This window comes from Drosophila suzukii, chromosome 3 (genome assembly GCF_043229965.1).
Source record: "Drosophila suzukii chromosome 3, CBGP_Dsuzu_IsoJpt1.0, whole genome shotgun sequence".
NCBI lineage: Eukaryota > Metazoa > Arthropoda > Insecta > Diptera > Drosophilidae > Drosophila > Drosophila suzukii.
In genome coordinates, this window is record NC_092082.1 from 88,665,730 (window position 1) to 88,682,852 (window position 17,123).

The 17,123-nt window shown below is 44.5% G+C and overlaps 2 protein-coding genes across 25 annotated transcripts in view; one reads left to right on the forward strand and one right to left on the reverse strand.

The window, feature by feature from the left end:
- Positions 1 to 17,123, reverse strand: part of Rim (Rab3 interacting molecule) — a 46,675-nt gene that overhangs the window by 20,601 nt on the left and 8,951 nt on the right. For 10 of the 24 annotated variants that reach the window (XM_065866704.2, XM_065866703.2, XM_065866718.2 and 7 more), the window contains exons 4-9: positions 16,850 to 17,054; positions 14,181 to 14,306; positions 13,765 to 14,127; positions 13,035 to 13,653; positions 1,283 to 2,268; positions 4 to 232 (exon numbers count right to left, since the gene is read on the reverse strand). In XM_065866704.2, coding sequence (XP_065722776.2) covers positions 4 to 232; positions 1,283 to 2,268; positions 13,035 to 13,653; positions 13,765 to 14,127; positions 14,181 to 14,306; positions 16,850 to 17,054 — 2,528 coding nt within the window. Of the gene's footprint in view, positions 1 to 3; positions 233 to 1,282; positions 2,269 to 3,911; positions 3,983 to 6,973; positions 7,108 to 13,034; positions 13,654 to 13,764; positions 14,128 to 14,180; positions 14,307 to 16,849; positions 17,055 to 17,123 lie in introns of those variants that run through there. The other 14 variants (XM_065866722.2, XM_065866721.2, XM_065866707.2 and 11 more) reach the window with 6 other exon arrangements.
- On the forward strand, positions 14,793 to 15,791 carry LOC108019480 (proline-, glutamic acid- and leucine-rich protein 1). Its single transcript, XM_065866184.2, has one exon. The coding sequence runs from the start codon at positions 14,961 to 14,963 to the stop codon at positions 15,456 to 15,458; it is 498 nt and encodes a 165-aa protein (XP_065722256.2). The 5' UTR covers positions 14,793 to 14,960; the 3' UTR covers positions 15,459 to 15,791.

Consider the following 17,123-nt stretch of genomic DNA (forward strand, 5'->3'; position numbering starts at 1 on the left):
TACCTGGTCGAATCCTTCCCTCGAGATCGGCCACCGATCCGCGCTTCACCTTCTCCACAATGGCCCCGCATGGGCCTCCGACTCCCGATCCTCCCGTTCCCGTTCCCGTTAACAGGGGCTGACCGCCGTTGACCTTTAAGCCTAATATATCCTCCCCATCATAGTATTTACGCAATATCATGTGCCCGATCAGGCGAGTATTGTCCGCGGATGTTTGCCAATTCACCGGGTTCTATTTGCAGCGATCGATTTGCGATTGTGGGTGTGGGATGGTAATTGGTTTGGTGATGGTATTATATTTTTTTGGTGGGGTTTGTTTTTTGGTTGGTGGTTGTACAGTTTACAGTTCGGATTGCAGATGATCGTGCATAGATTTTTTTGGTTGTTGGATGTGGTGTCGGTGGGGAGCCATCGTATGCGGGAAGTAGAATTGTTTTTAGTTAGCTTATTTTTTGCACCGCCCACAGGCCTTAGACATAGAACTTAAACCCTAGGTTAAACTTACAATTAGAGTTGGTAAACGATAAAAACATATGTATAACAGTAGAAAGTAACGGTTTGTACACTTTTTCACATTCAAGTTGGTTTGGTTTTTGTTTCTTACAGGCTAGAAACGTGTTCTACTCAATCACGGATAGTTGGCATAGCGCATAGATATAGATACATAGTTGGTTTTCATTGGTATTCCTACTTGTTTTGAGAACACACACGTTTCAGGAGTTCCCTCAAGTCGAGGTACGGGTTAGTTAAATTTCGAAAGTGGACTAACGACATTTAGAGGTCATGCAGGTCGTGCTAATGGGGGTATTTGTTTTGGGTGTATCTGCATGCAAGCACAACACTTAGAGGGTTCGGAAAATTGTATTGTATGGACATGCAAGATTATTGTACTTTGTGGGGGAGTTCGAATATCTCTGGGGTTTTCTTTTCTTTTCAGTGAGTTTGTATGCTGAAATTGTCAAGATGTTTTGTCATAATAGCTGAAAGTTAGTTGCGAGCTGGGAGTGATAACCAAAAACGATATCATAGCTTGATAATGGTCTGGGCTTTATGGTTGCTTTTTGGACATGACAAGAACAACAAACAGAGAAAGTTGGTGGGGTTATCTTTTCTTCGGGATTTCCATCGGGTTTTTCTTCACACAGACAAACGGAAAGTGGGTTGTCAGACAAGGGTGGGGTTAGAAAGAGACAAAGAGGAGGACTCTACACAGACACAATGCATTCTTGCCCATCTGGATTTCAATCTCATCCTTTTCCCGCAGCCATGTGTTCGTGTGTACCTTGGGCCCATCTCCTCGATTCGAGTCCTCGCTGCTGGTGAAGGTGCTGCTGGTATCGATGCCCGAATCCTTGGTGGCCGAGTCCTGGCTGCCCTGCCTCTCGGCCTCCCAGCGCGACCAATCGCCTCCAACCGGAACTCCCATTCCGCCTGCCTCCAGGCTCTTGCCACTGCTCAGTATGGTGGCCGCACCCACATCCACGGCCGTGGAGGGCAGGATTCCTGTGACCGGTGGCAGTGAGGCAGTGGCTGCCAGTATGGAGGCCTCCTCGTCATGGGCATCGAAGCGCACCGTCTTCTTTATTCTGCGCTCGGTGAAGCGCCGCGAATCCTGGGCCGCCGATGAGGAGGAACTGGTGGCCGGCTCATCCCAGTAGGCCGCCTCTGTGGAGCTGACGGAGCTGCTCCCACCGCCGCCCCTCGTGGCGCCCAGCAGGCCACTACGCTGGCCACCTCGTGCTCCGGCCTCTGCTGCTGCCATGGATACTCCTGATCCCGATACCGATACCGATCCCGTTCCCAATCCCCGATCGTAGCCCGTGCCTGGACCAATCACAATCTGCGGCTGCTTCGACTGGGGATAGTAGCTGCTGCTAGTGGTGCTGCTGCTGCTGCTGCCACCGCCGCCGGCGGCTGCCAAGGGCGGGGCACGTCGGTAGGCGCCAGCAGCACCACCACCCGCTCCACCTCCTCCTCCTGATCCGCTAGAGAAATGCCGCTCGTGGTTGCTGCGGTTCAGCGAGTTGCGCTGCTGGACGTCCAATCGAGCGGTACGCGTCAGGGGATACTGCTCCAAGCGCTCGCGGTGCTGCAGCTGCAGCTCGTAGCGATCCCGCTGATCGGCGGAGGCGTACAGCCGCTGGCGGAAGTCAGCACCACCGAGGGCACCACCAGCACCACCGCCGCCGGCGCTGAGCAGATCCCGCTCGTTGAGGCTGCGCTGCTGGCGCCACGGATCCAAAGAGGTGCGCACCTGGAGGCGCCCGCCTGTAGGGGTGGTAGATGTTGATTGGGTGTGGCTATAAACGCTACTACGTGGGTTTGCTCTGGGGGATTTCTTTTTTGGGTGGTTAAGGGGTTTCTTGGGTTCGTCGGGGGGTTTCAGGGTTTCGGTTTTTGGGGGGACTGCGCCGCTTGCCTGCCATAGTTTGTTGTCCTTTTCAGATGTTTCAACAAATGCACACAATCATAAATGGTAATCGATCGGTTGAGAAAGCAAAAGTTCAAAGCAAACAAATACGTATGATATAAGACTTAGTTTTTGGACTCTCATCCAGCCCAGTGAGTTGGAGTTCTTGTGGCAAATGGAGCAACGCCTTTGTTTTTTCGAAAATTTCATTAAAGATTCAGTAAATGTTGAGTTCTAATTATAGTAAGGTTTCTAGTAGTTCATAAATTAATGATACTAAGTTCGCAACTAGTTTTAATGTGCTTTCTATAACCTAAACATAACCGATGGCTAAAAAAATTATTCAAATTTCTTTAATAATTTTAAGGGAATAGTAATTTGTGATACATTTTTCTTAGAGCTAAGTTCAGACAAAAATTTTTCATTTTATATTGGACCTAGTGTCAAAATCAACCAAAATTTAAATTAATAAGTAAATTTTAAAATTCATTGACTTGAATTTCTTTACAATCTAATAATATATTTAAAATGTTCGAAAAATCGGCGACAGTGCCATAGTTTTGACCAGAACTGCATGAGTAAGCTAGATATGGGTAGTACGAGTATCATAAGTAGACCTACGACTAGAGCTACGAGTGCCCGCGACTGCTGGGACTAAAAAAAGTGCCAGGACCGGGAGAATATATGATTCAGGGGTTATGTGCCCGGTTTTCAAGGGTTCGGAGAGGTACGAGGCATTGAAATACTTATCTGTTGTGGCTAAAAGTTGCAAGAGCATTAAGTTACAAGCTAAGATTTCGGGGTAATCGGAGGTATAATATGGGTGGCCCTCGCGGACAGTGTAAACTGACTGTTCTGGTGTGTTTGTGTGTTGGGCAGTGTAGATTCTGGTTGAAGTAAGGAGGAAACGGGAAACAGCGTTACGATATCCATGCAAATTATTCACCAAGATTTCTTGTTTTGTCAAAATTTCTTTTTTGTTTTAGGTCACATTTACAGGTAGGGTTAAAAACGTAGAAGATACATAAAAGAGGCAGAAAGTAACGAATACAAAAGGATACAAAGTGTTCGAAAATCTCGTCAAGTAACGATAACACGTGTGTTCACAGCCATAAAGAGAAAGTGTGTTTGAGTGTGTGGAGAGAGGTGTGGTCTTAGGAAATCAAGTGATGATCGAGAGAGAGTAGAATTCGAAGCAAAAGAAATGCGGACTGAGAAACGCTTGATTGCATCACCACCAGCTTAATATGGCTATTATCAAAAAATTCTAGGTAGGAGAAATGGAGGAGAGTGTGGGAGAAATTGTGAGTGAGGGACGATAGTGCTCGAACAAAGGAAAGTTAAAGTTAACAACTAAGAAAATCGCACATTCCTTGCTTTCGCTTGTGACGTGTGTGAGTGGGGGAAAACTCATAAGAAAACATAACATCGAAGAGACACACACATTCAAATTAATTCGCATTAAATGCCTTTGGGCCTGGATTTAATTCTTTTCGCTTACATTTGCATGAATCTGTAGATCGCCGGGCGAGAGTACGGTTTGGACACCTTGAACGCCGCCAAAATTACCTGCTATTCGATGTTTATTTTTGGTTTTTCATTATAGATTATTCATTGGGTGTTTTTTTTGGTTTTTTGGGTAATTTTTTTATAATGGTTTATTGTGGCGGGCAAGTTGGTTGGAGTTTCATTTTCAGGGTAGACCAGAGAGAGAGAAAGAGTGGAGAAAAATATATGAAAACAATATTTCAAAGGTGAGTTCGAGTGGTAAATGTGAGTTAGACTAGGGCTTAACTAGCTTACTAACCTAGCTTAGGGGTAAACTAAATAGGTTTGTATCTGCGTATCCGAGGGATTTCAGCAAGTGGAATAATATCAACGAAACATTAATTCTACTCTTAATATAGGTACACATATTACTTATAGTTTTGAGTGCTCATAAGCAGACTAAAAGCTTTCCAACTTTCATTACTGATACATTTGCACTCGATTAAAATGGCAGCTTACTGTTCGCCCTTGAAAGTAGGCAATAAAAGTTGTTGCAAACGCATTTCCAACCATTTCTTTAAAACAAATGCACACTCACACAGCTGCAGACTTAGACATGCCAACACTCACTCAGACAATTGCCTTGGGTGCGAAAGAAAAACTAGTTTTCCGACACACACACACACATACGTACTCTTGGATTTTTGTGGGCCATACCCCTGGCATACTTTCATTTGACTTTGGTCACGATACAAAACGTTTATTGTGCGCATAATGGGCAACAACAACGGCAACGGCAACAGCAACAGCAAACAAAACAAAAACAAGTAACATAAAAGAATAAAGGCAACAAAAATAGGGAATAAAAAAATTAAATAAAAACAGCAAGACCAAACGATAACAATGTAAACAAATGAAGGCACGAAAGTAAAACAAAGCCAGAGTAAAGTAAATTATTTGAGAAACCACACGCACAATCTGCTTTTGGGTGGGAAAACTAGGGGGTGGGGCAACCAAGTGAAAGGCGCAAAAGACCAAGAAAAGAAAGCAAAAATCAATAATGTACACAAAAACACGGTCATTTCTGTCCCTTGGCGACCTTTCTTATTGTTGTTGTTGGGGAAAGGCTGCGCACAATCATCGCATTGTGCAACAAACAAAGAGACCAAAAAATCAAACAAATTTTACATTCATGTGTGCGTGTGCGAGTGTGTGTGTCCTGCTGCTTCCTGTTTTATATTTTTGGCCATAAATTCAAGCCAGTTTGGTTGACAGGGGGGGGGGAGTAGGTGTAATGGGCGTTGGGCTGGCAAAAGGACACTAAAATCATCATCATCATCGGCCGCCGAGCAGGAGAAATGGGAGAAAGCAGCCGTGGCTTGTGCTATTTTTAAACCAACCGCTCCAAACACTCGCACACAAACACACGCAGGCGCATAAATAGCACACACACACACACATAGACGGGGGAAAACAAACAGGCGGCACACTCGCACACACACTCACGCACTTTCTGCGTAGGCCAGCCTCAATGTTCGCATTAATGTCACTCATACGCACAGTTGCACATGCAAACAAACAACAACAAGCAGCTAGAGTAACAACAACAACAACAACGAGCAGGCAACATCAACGTCAACTGGTAGTGTTGGTCAACGATTTAATTAAATTCAGCCCCATTCCCCAAAGATCCTCAGCTTGGTCTGCTGGCATTTTAAAATAGGCCAAACCCCCGTTTATATATCCTGGTAACACACACACACACATACTGCCATACCCACGCAGGATATGCGGTCTATATTTACTTATTCACAGCCTGGTCGCCCATATGCGACACATTTCGCGTTGATGTTGCGGTTGCCATTTTAGCTGGGGAAGGTCCCCCCTGGAAGGTCCTTCTAGCACCCATTGATTTTGTGTGCTTAATCGAAAATGTAATTCATTTCACAAATTTGTTGCACAGTTTTGGGCGGGATTTTGGGGGGGTTGGGATTTTGGAAGTTTGTGGGCCTGACCATTGCACACACATTCACAATTTGCGGCTAACACAGAAGCTGAAACGTGTAACTAACACACCGAGAGCTCTCTATAAAGCGCATTGTATTTTGGCTAAGTGAGGTGGAATTCGAATGAGTGTGGGTGGAGTCACCTGCCTAGTACCATTAATAATATTATAGTTTTCAGGCTAATTTGCTATTCTCAAATGATACAAGTTATCAAACTTTATTCATTTCCCAGGTCCGAATCCATGTTATTTCACAATGTTCTGTACTATCCCTAGTTTTTTATAATTTTTAAACAAGGTTTATTTTAATATTCAATTCCTAAGCAATACTCTTCAACTTATTTTAATGTATTAAAATAAATAAAAGTCACAAAATGTCTGGTATTTTTTAACCGCCTTAATAATGATCTAAAATATCTGTAAAAAAAATACAAAAACGCGAATTCTTCAGTTTCGTCATACAAATATTTTAATCAATAAATTGCTATTTTCTATAATTCTGACCAAAATTTAACATTACTAAAACTTATCTTCATCTATTATTTTCCAATAAAATCCTTTATAATGTTAAAAAAACTTTTAAGAGTAATGTTCATTTTTTTTTTTCAATAAAAAGTTGTTCTGAACAAAAAACTTACTTATTCAATTACAAATTCAAACTTTATTTTGACCCAAAGCCTAACTGAGGGAAACCAAATGTTTGGCTCATAACCAAAAGTGGTTATTCTGCATTCTTCTTTGGAAAATTCAACTGATTTTATTGTAGTTGATGCTGCTGAGCTGTTGTTGTTTCCTAAGTTGCTGTTGTAACTGATTGTTTTTTTGGCAGTATTTCTATTTTTTGGCATTTGTCAGACTTTTTTTTGCGCGCTATAAGCATTTCTGTATACTGGGTGCTAATCTATTTGCATTTTGCATTTAAATATTTCATTTTTTGGCTGTCTAAGCATTTTGTTTGTGGTTTGAATGTTGTTCGCTGATCTGAGTGTGTGTGGCAGTTGTTGGTTTTTTCTTGTGGTTGTTGTGGGTGCAATTCAAGAGAAGCTTCACTAACTGCAACTGACACTCACCTTAAAAAACTTGGCTTTTTAAATGTTATTTAAATTTTAATTCTTGTAAGTTTTAATTCCATAGGTTTGTAATTGGCGAAGGATTGTGTTTTATTGTTGGTTTTTTTTTATTTACAGATCCCTTTTAGCTGGTGCTGTTGTTTTGGAATTCTGTTTTAGGCCGTTGCCTAATTTGTGGCACAAATTGCTGGGCATGTTAGCCAACCACCCCGCACACAGACACACACACACACAGTGGGGCTCAGGTGGCACCAAGGAGCACCACCCACCTAGCCACCTAGCCACCCAACCACCCACCACCCACATAAAGATTGCGTGGCAGTACAGTAAACAAATCGAGCGTTTTCCTTCTACCTGCTAACCAACAGCAAAATGGCAAAAAAGAAAACAAAAAACAAGGGAGAACGCTATAGTCGAGTACCTCGACTATCAGATACCCGTTACTCAGCTAAATGGAGATATGCAAGCAGCAAAGCGAGATTAAAATGCGCCACCTACCGGCGGTATACAGATTTAAGCGTTATGGGCGTTAGAGTGGGCGTGGCAAATTTTTTTTTGGATCAATCGATAGGTATTGACGAGACCAATACATTTCAGTTAAAATTTTTTATCTAGCATGAAAATTGTGGGCGTCACAGGGTTTTGCGGTTTGTGGGCGTTAAAGTGGGCGTGGCAAATTTTTTTTTGGATCAATCGATAGGTATTGACGAGACCAATACATTTCAGTTAAAATTTTTTATCTAGCATGAAAATTGTGGGCGTCACAGGGTTTTGCGGTTTGTGGGCGTTAAAGTGGGCGTGGCAAATTTTTTTTTGGGTCAATCGATAGGTATTGATGAGAACATTACATTTCAGTTAAAATTTTCTATCTAGCATCAAAACTGTAGGAGCCACAGTTTTGGGCGGTTTGTGGGCGTTAGAGTGGGCGTGGCAGTCTACTGAAACAAACTTGCGCTGCGTAGGAAGCTCAGGAATCTGCACGCCAAATCTCAATAGCCTAGCTCCCATAGTTTCCGAGATCTCAGCGTTCATCCGGACAGACGGACAGACGGACAGACGGACATGGCTAGATCGACTCGGCTAGTGATCCTGATCAAAAATATATATACTTTATGGGGTCGGAAACGCTTCCTTCTGCCTGTTACATACTTTCCGACGAATCTAGTATACCCTTTTACTCTACGAGTAACGAGTATAATAAAACAATAATATTAAGTTGCCTCCGCTTTTCTTTCTATTTTTTGCGAGGGTGTGTGTGCTAGTGGGTGGTTGGGTGGTTTTTAGGCCCACCAAGCCAGTGCCTTGGGTTCGGGGTCGTAGGTGGACGGGTGGGTGGTTCAGTGGGTGGTTCGGTGGGCGGCTGAGTGGCTCGGGTGGTTGGCCATATGCAAAAGCGTCCGTTGGGCGCCACAATTTGCGCAGTGTATTGTTAGTCGATTGACTGATTCGAGAGCAAATTTGTTTGCTTTTTTCGCCTTGGCTGTTGGGTGCGCTTTCGCTCAATTGGGCAGGATTTAAAGCGATCTCAAGGTCGTGGTTACCTTTTATTTTTTTTTCACTTTCACTTTAATTTTCACACTTTCTGCGTGGTTTTTTTTTTGGTTAACTTCGGCTGCTGGCCAATTAGCCTTGGCTGCTGCTCAATGCCAAGTTGCCAATTATTTATGCTTCATGGCCAATTAAGTGCATTTCTTTATGTTTCACTGGCGCGGCTCTCTCTCTGCACTTTCTCCGCTTTCTCCGCCCGACAGCCACATGTCAGGCCTCCTTCAACTCCTTTATTTTATTTAGCTATTTATACAATTTCCGCCCAAGGTTATTTTTAACTCAACATTCACATTTCACAGAGTTTGGCTTTCGTTTTCAGCCCGCTTTGCTTTCGCTTTCACTCACTCGCTTTTCACTCGTATTTCGCTAAGCGGGGATTTTCCGATTTTCCAGCAAACGTATTTTTGCTTATATTACGGGTAGTAGAATATTGGTTCCCCCGTTGTTTTTTTTTCTATTTTTTTTTGCCACACACGTGCGAATTTTACGAGAAGGACCGCTGCGGCTGTTTACTCGCCTTTAAAGTTCATCGAAAACTAATTTCGTTTCGATTTCATAAAAAATCTCAATGGAATTTTCGCTTTACGCTGCCATTCGCTTTCCCTTGCGCCTACTCGCGTTCTCTCTCCCTCTCTCACTTTCTCTCGCTTTCTCTTTCGAAAGGTTTTTGTTATTGTTGCCTGTGTTGGAGCCTACAACATTTCCAATAACAATGTTACACGGCGTCCATTTTCCCATGGCTTTTCCAGTGGCGAACTAAAAATAAAGTTAAGCGCGTGGCCAACACCGCAGTCGCTGCCTCAGTCGACGCAGCAGCCAGCAGCGATAACATTGACAGCTGCTGCTGCTGCCGCCCACCACCCACCACCCACTCTTGAGGACCACCCACCCACCGCCCACTTTAGGGTCAGCGGGTTTTTCCTGTGCTTGTGTTTGCCACCTTCAAGGCGAATCTCTGGCAAAGTCAACGTGTTTGTCTTTGCCTTCCAGCAAAAGTGGGCGATGGGCGGTGGGCGATGGGTGGGTGGTTGGATTTTCCGCGCGTGCTGGATGCGGAAAAGCTGGGAAAAGCCACTGCCTCTGCCACTGCAAGTGTAAGTGCAATCCTGGCTGGCTGTAGTAGGCACCATGACGCTGCACAAACCCAAAAACGCACACTGAATGAAATGACGTCGCTGCAGGGGAAACCCAGGCTGGTAAAGGGGACTCCCCCCGATTTGCAGACACCAGGAGGCGGAAAAGCCGAAAGTGGCCAACGTGACGCAGATTGGGATAGTTATTAAAAAGAGTTCAGGAGTTCACAGACGGTAAATTACCCGAAATAAAAAGTTACAGTCAAAGTTCTGTGGCTAAAAATATTATCTAAATAACCGAAATAATTATAAAAACTTATGTGCTTTGACTTATAGAGACTTTGAGCTTCTAGAACTTGATTGAAATTTAAATATTTTAAACATGTTTTAGAAAAAATAAAGTATATTTCAAAGTATTATAACAAAATTTAGAAATGTTCAAATTTTGAAGAAAAGAATTAATAACATTTCCCAAAAAGAGTTGACGGTTTTCTAAGCTCATGCTAAAGATATTTTTAAGATTTCTGGTTATTTCCTAAAGAAATCAGAATATTTGACTGATATTCATAAAATATGTTTCCAGAAAGATTAGGATTTTCTGTATATATTTTGAAGGTTTTTTTTTAGATTTCTTTTAAATTTCTACAGAAAGTATGAAAAATATAAAAATATTTTACTAATATATTTTAGCATCTATAAACAGAATAAAAACAAAACAAAATGATTTTCAACCAATTTAACTTATGGTCATAATAGATCCAGCTCTTTTATGTTTCCTCAATCGTGGGTTAAGCAAAACTTTTTGTGGGTTTACGCGCGCTTCACGCCAACATCAGCTGCTCCTCTGCCTCGCCCACCCACTTGACCAACCGCCGCCCACCGCCCACCGCCATGGAAGTGGATGTAAAAACATCGAAGGGGGGTGCCAAAGGGGGGTAAGAAAATACAGCGCATGCGTCTTACTTCACCACGATGGTGTGTGGGAATTTTCCAAGCGAGTCTTCGAACGGGAAATTCCAACGCATGACGTCTGGCAGTGGACTATTGTGAACTATCCACCAGAAAGGTGAATTTTCATTGGCACCACTGTGGTGAGTTGCGAGTGCAGTTGCACCGAGAACACGAACCACATGGCATCCACCCAGTCCACCACCCACCACCCCACTTTCTCCTTTTCCCCCCGAGACTTTCACTTCGGTTTCGATTTCTTTATCACTTTGCTGCATTTCGGCATTTAATTTACGGGATGCAGACATAAGTTTGCCCACCTGGTTATCGCTGTGGTTGCACGCCAGATCGGGTGGGTGGTGCTTTTTTCGGTGGGTGGGTGGTATTGAGAGGGGGTGGTTGAGTTGAGTGGTGGGCCTGTAACTTTTGTGCGCCTAATTTTATGCCCCACAAACACACACTCTGGCTGTAAAGCATTTGCGGGGCCAAAGTTGAAATCAATAATTATTATATGCTAGTTTGTTGGGAAATTGAAAATGACAGGAGGAGTTGAGTGGGCGGGGCTTGTCGGTGGGCGGTGGGCGGTGTAAGTGCAACATGCTTGCCAGAAACTTGCGCGCTAATGTGCAGCAATAAAAAATTTAAATCACCAAGCGCCGCATGTTGCACTGCCACCGAAACAAACACTCGAAGAAATTAAGAGTAAAGTTCTTAAAGATTTTTAGTAAAAAAAACTGTATATTTTTAAAATTAATCAGTTAGTGATGATCAATATATCTATGAAATCAAAAGGCTTAAACTATTTTAAAACCAAATTTTAATTTATTTCAATTTAAAAAGCCTCCTAACATATTTATAAACATGGAGTTTCTCAACTCTTAACCATGAATTTAATTTAAATGAATTTTAAAGGCTGTTTAAATTATATAGATATGGTATTTAATAGGTTATGATTGATAGCTTTCAAGACTTTTTCTCTGAGTGCCTGCCAAACTGTCGCCTGTCGAGGGAGTGGAAAAAAGAGGGGTGTGGGGGTTGGGCTTAAGGGTGGCAGAACTGCAGCAAGTGCCAACAAGAAACTTTCTAATTAGGATAATAAATTTGCCAGCATCGCACTTGACAACGTGGCCCGGCATCTCTCAAAACATGAAGAGCAGAAGAAGGAGCAGCCTTCGAGGAAAGCCGCCCCCTCTGACCACCCCCTAAGGAAATGCCACCCCCTTTCGGAAGGAAAAGCCCCCAGCCAGAGCGACATCATCAGGCAAGTGCAGCTGCTTGGCCAACTTCTTGATGTTTTGTGGTGGCTGCCAAAAAGGAAAAGCTGCTCGGCCTGCCTTTTCCTTCATTTTCACTGCCTTTCCCTGTTGGAAAATGTGTTTTCGGGTCAGCTGTGTGCAACCTTCCTGCCTTTCACTGGCATATAATTTATGCTGATTGCATTTAACGGCCATCGCGAAGCCGAGTGAAAGTGTGCAGCGTCCAGGAGTGGCTCTTCTGGCCTCTCTCTGTAAACAATTTATTTTTATTTTCGCCGCTTCCGCGGCACCTTCTTGTGCGCTTTTACCGTTCACCCACCACCCCCACGCTTTTCCGCCCCCTCCCCTTTCAGATTTTCCCTTGCATTCGCCGAGTCAAGTGCCCCCGAGATAAGCGCATCGAAATGTTTCCGCTACAAAACATTCCTCGCCATTCGCCATTCGCCTTTCGCTTTTTGCCCCAGCTTTTCCTCGCTTTTCCCCCTCAATTTTCCCCCGCACTGCACGTGTGTGTGTGAGTGTGTCTGTGTGAGCTCTCTATTTTTATAACCCCCGGCATGCAAGTTGCGTTTTTCCTTTTGCGGGTTGAAAGTGTTTGGCGAAAACTTTTCCAGTTTAACAGCTTAAACTTTCATTCCTGTGCTAAGCGCAAATTTAGGGGTTTCCTTATCCAGCTTAAATCGAACTTAGGACCTTAAATTTAGCTTAAAGTTAGCTTACAGATGGTTTTTTAATAGACATTGAAAGAAAGAAACATATATATAAAGTATATACACCGATAAACGAAACACAGAAATATGAGGCAAAACAGAAGTTAAAAGTCTTTTGAGTTGGTTTTCGGAAAGAACATCAAATATTGGATCTCAAAAAACGAGTCAAAGAAAAAGACAACGCACCAATGTGAGACAAGAGAGTGCTACGTTTTCGAAAGATTTGCTTTTTTTTTCTTATAAAGGATATAGGATTTTGGTAGAGCGAGCGAGCCAAAGAAAAGTTTACACAGAGAGATAGATAGTGAATTACAGAGAGGAACATTTAAAATGGATTTTGGGGGTTCTTGGGGGCATTGCCTTGCGGGATATTCAGAGCGGAAGATATGGAAGCGATGGTTTTTTAAAGATAGACGGGGAGATAGATTTCAAAGGATATATAGAGTCGGGGATTTCAGAGATAGAGCACAGATAGAGAGCAGGGGGAGGGGGGTGGATGCGAATTGGACAAAACGTCTCAACTCACCGTCATAGTCCGAGCCGGCGGTCACCGTGGCCACGCCCCCCGATCCTGCCGCCTGCGCCTGCGCGGCCAGCAGCTGCTGCTGGAACTCCTCCTCCGAGCTGCTGAAGGACCTCTGCTGCTGCGAGGCGTACTGCGATCCAGCCAGGGCTCGCCGCTGCTGCTGCTGCTGTTGCTGCTGGCTGTAGGCACTGGAGTCCATCGCATGACCCCCGCTGATGGTCAGGTTGCGGGTCAAAGGTGGCGGCTTCTGGTAGCCACCCATCTGCGCCGCCTGCTGGCCATGCTGCTGCTGCATCGTCTGATGTTGCTGATGTTGCTGGTGTTGCTGATGTTGCTGGTGTTGCTGCTGCTGAGGATGGGGATGCGGATGCGGATGTTGCTGCGGCTGCTGGTGTATCTGCGCCTGGTAGGATTGCTGCTGCTGATGCTGCTGCCTGGCTGCAAATTGCTGCTGCTGCTGCGGATGTTGCTGCGGTGATTGGCGATGCTGCTGCGGCATAAGGTGTTGTTGCTGCTGCTGGTGCTGCGTGTGCGACTGCGACTGAGGCGGATGTTGCGGCTGCACCTGGCTGGGATGCGCCAGGTGGGGATGCTGCCTCATTAGGCCATCCAGTTCACCCTGCAATACATTTAAACGGTATAAGTAAGCACCAGCAAAATCATTAAAATATTTAATTTTTTAGGGGGTACAAAATGGGAAAAATGTCTTTACATAAGGTACTCTGCTTACCTGATAGTATCGCGGATCGTCGTCGGGATAGGCGCCACCCGACCTCTGCTGCTGCTGCCCTCCGTATCCCTGCTGCGCCTGCTGCGGATTCATGGGCTGCATACGAGAGCGCTGCTGCTGCTGCAGCTGCTGCTGGTGGTGCTGCATCTGCTGGCCGGGACTCATCATGGGGTCCATCCCGCTGTCGGAGGCCGAGAGGCGGCGGTTGGTGGGCTGCTCCTGCTGCGAGTACTGGCGCCGCAGCATGCTGCCCGCCCGCTGCATCGGCAGGTTCTCCTTCTCGGCGGCACTGCGCGTCCTTTCCAGCTTGGGCCGCTTGTCCGTGGTGTCGTGCGGATCCACGATGGGGTGCTGCGATATGTCCTGTCGTATAAACCATAAACACCCTGATTGTCCAATCTTTAGTATCTACTTACGCTGCTCCCATCCGGCTCGATGCGTCGGATGAAACCATCTTGCTGGGCCGCCGTCTTGTTGATCCACTGGCCAGTCTTCGACAGCAGCTCCTGCTTCTTGCGGCACAGGATGCACACCCAAATCACCTGGAAGGGAAAGTAGATATATCAATTTAGATGCCGGTTTATATTGGAAAACAGACAGGATTTATTGAGGATTATGACTTTAAGTTGTGGTATGAAAGTAGAAAATGGTTAATATTTGAAATTCAATTACATTCCTTTTTGCCCTTTATTATTAATTTTAAATTTTTTATTTACTGAATAAAGGACAGTTTCTCTTAATTCAAAAATCTCCATTGAGTCGAAAATTCTAAAATGCTGGTCGAATATTGTTTATAGTACTATAATAGTTCTACAATTGAATGTAGATCGAAATAATAAAACTCTTACACTCAAAAAGTGTTTGACCTACTTAGACATTTTGAGTTAAGGTTTTTTTTCAATTTAACAAAATTTTTAATTTAATAAATTTACTTTACTCAAAATAAATGTTCTATAAGAGCAGACATTTTTTTAAATTACTTAGAAAATCTTCACTGACTCTAGAGCCTTTTCTCATTTGCTTAGGTTTCCACTCAACCCATCCCTTACCTGTATGTCCAAAAAGATTGAAGCCAATCTAGTCTACCCAGGTGCTTCAATCATTCGAACACACACACACCAAAGGTTCCGGGACACACCGGGGAATTTACACGAGAGCCAGCGACACGTTTTCAAATTGACAACCAGGCTCTTGCCATGGACGAGTCACTAAATCTGAGTGTCAGAGGGATACAGCATCCACTGGATGAATCAGAGGAGGTCCAGGAGGAGGAGGAGCAGGAGGAGGAGGAGGCGGAGGAGGAAGAGGTCGAGGAGGAGGAGGTAGAGGAGGAGGAGGTGGAGCTAGAGGAGCTGGAGGAGATGGAGGAGGATGTGGACATAGAGGAGGAAATGGAGATGGAGGAGATGGAGGAGGAGGAGGAAGAGGAGGGGGTGGATGAGCTCTTTCTGGAGGAAGTGGTCGAGCTCGAGGACGGTACCCGGCTCCTCTACTTCTTTCGCAAAATTTACCGCTTCGTGAGGTCAACATTTTTTATGACCACCTATGTGGAGCAGAAGCCGACTGAATATTTTACGGGTTTCAGTAATATGCACCTTGTGCACCAGATCAAGAGCGATCGACAGGTGAACCTGTACCGCTTCTACCACCTGACGCTCTACTTCCGCGCCTTCAGATCCACCACATTATCCTGAGGAAGGGATACCTTGCCGTGGTGCAATCGTGTCACAGCCAAATTGAAATTCCATTTGGCATTTGTTCGGAGTTGTTGGCCCATCTCGTTTCATTTTGCGCCCTGGCATTCACTTCTTAACCCCCTTTACCCTCCTGAAAAAAACCCACGTCTCTGCCCTTTTCTGGGGCTCTCTGTATGTGTATGTGTGTGACATTTTGGCAGCAGTTCAACGGAAAAACGTTTGGCAGCAGGGCCAGAAAATGATAAGCCTGGGCAGCGCAAAAAAAGAAAAGAGGGGCAAACAACCAAGGAAACGGTTCACTGAGTTAAATAAAAATTGAAAAAAGTGTAATTGAAATGCAATGCACTGCGAGGGGAGGATGGAGGGGAGGAGCAGTGGATTCAAAAGAAAGAATTTGGAGGGACTTTCTTCAATGCCAGCAGAAGATATCCTGCCATCAAGGTTACTGGTTAAGGTAACCCGAAATAAGACACAGTGGTAAGGAGTATATTTTGTACAGAAAACCATAAGATAATTTAAAGCAAGAAGCGTTATAAATATAAATAAATTTATTAGAACATGTTTAAAATTTAAGAAGACTTTGGAATAATGTGTTGGAAGGGAGTACGATATCTTAAGCTTTCTAAAATCAAATAAAATATTTAAATTGGGTTAAGACTTAAGCTGATATTCAAGAGTTACAGAAATGGAATTTAATATTTCAGCAAAAGGACTCCCATTTCTTAAGTAGCCTTGACTTCAACGAGATAACCCCTACTGCAATTATAAATCTCTTCCTAACAAGCCAATTTATTGTGCATGATTTGGTACATCTCCGATGCCCAGAAAGATATTACACATAGTTATAATCTATTTCTGGCACCCCAAGGGGTTCCGTCATCTCATATCCTTGACCAGAGGCATCGCTGGAAACTGGGAATTATTTCTAAATTATGAGTGTGAAATTGAGAGGCGTTGGGACTGGGGATGGGGAGATATGGAGGCCAGGCTCTTGGGATAGGGAAATGTCCTCCGTACCACCCACTGCCCACTCGCCAATTATCCGCGATGGCGATGGCGGACTGAAAGGCGACAAAGGGCATTTATTCATGCGCTCCACGCGTCACTGGGGACAGTTGGCAACAAGCGGCGATGGCCTATGGCAATAGCCCTGTCGATGTGGCAATGGGGCGTATGAGTGATGGCTGCTTAGTCAAGCGGCAGCCGGGTCGCCAGTAATATTGGCACCAGCGCTGTCCTATTTGTCAATGAGCGGAAAACGAGCTCGACACCCTTAAGGAAAAATAAACTAGACTATTTTTCCGCTGTCACGCGCGTTAAACCCAATTGAAGAGGAGGGAATCCTGGTTGGGTGTCAGGTGAATGGAGTGGCTTGTAGGCTAACTCACCTTGTTGCTGCGGAGCGTCACCTTACCGCCGCACCGGGCGCAGCAGCGAATGTTGCAGTAGTGGCAAATGTGGCCCACTCCGTCGGCGAACTTGGTCTTAAGGCATATGTGACAGGTGGCATCCAGCTCCACGCCGGCCTTCTTCTGCTGCTCGGAGCGCTGTCTGATTTGCATTTCCAGCGTGACCACCTCGTCCTGTTTCCGCCTGAAGATGGGAAATCACCATTAGAAGGAAATTTCACAGAGTAAATATCAGGTTTAAGAACATTTGTGT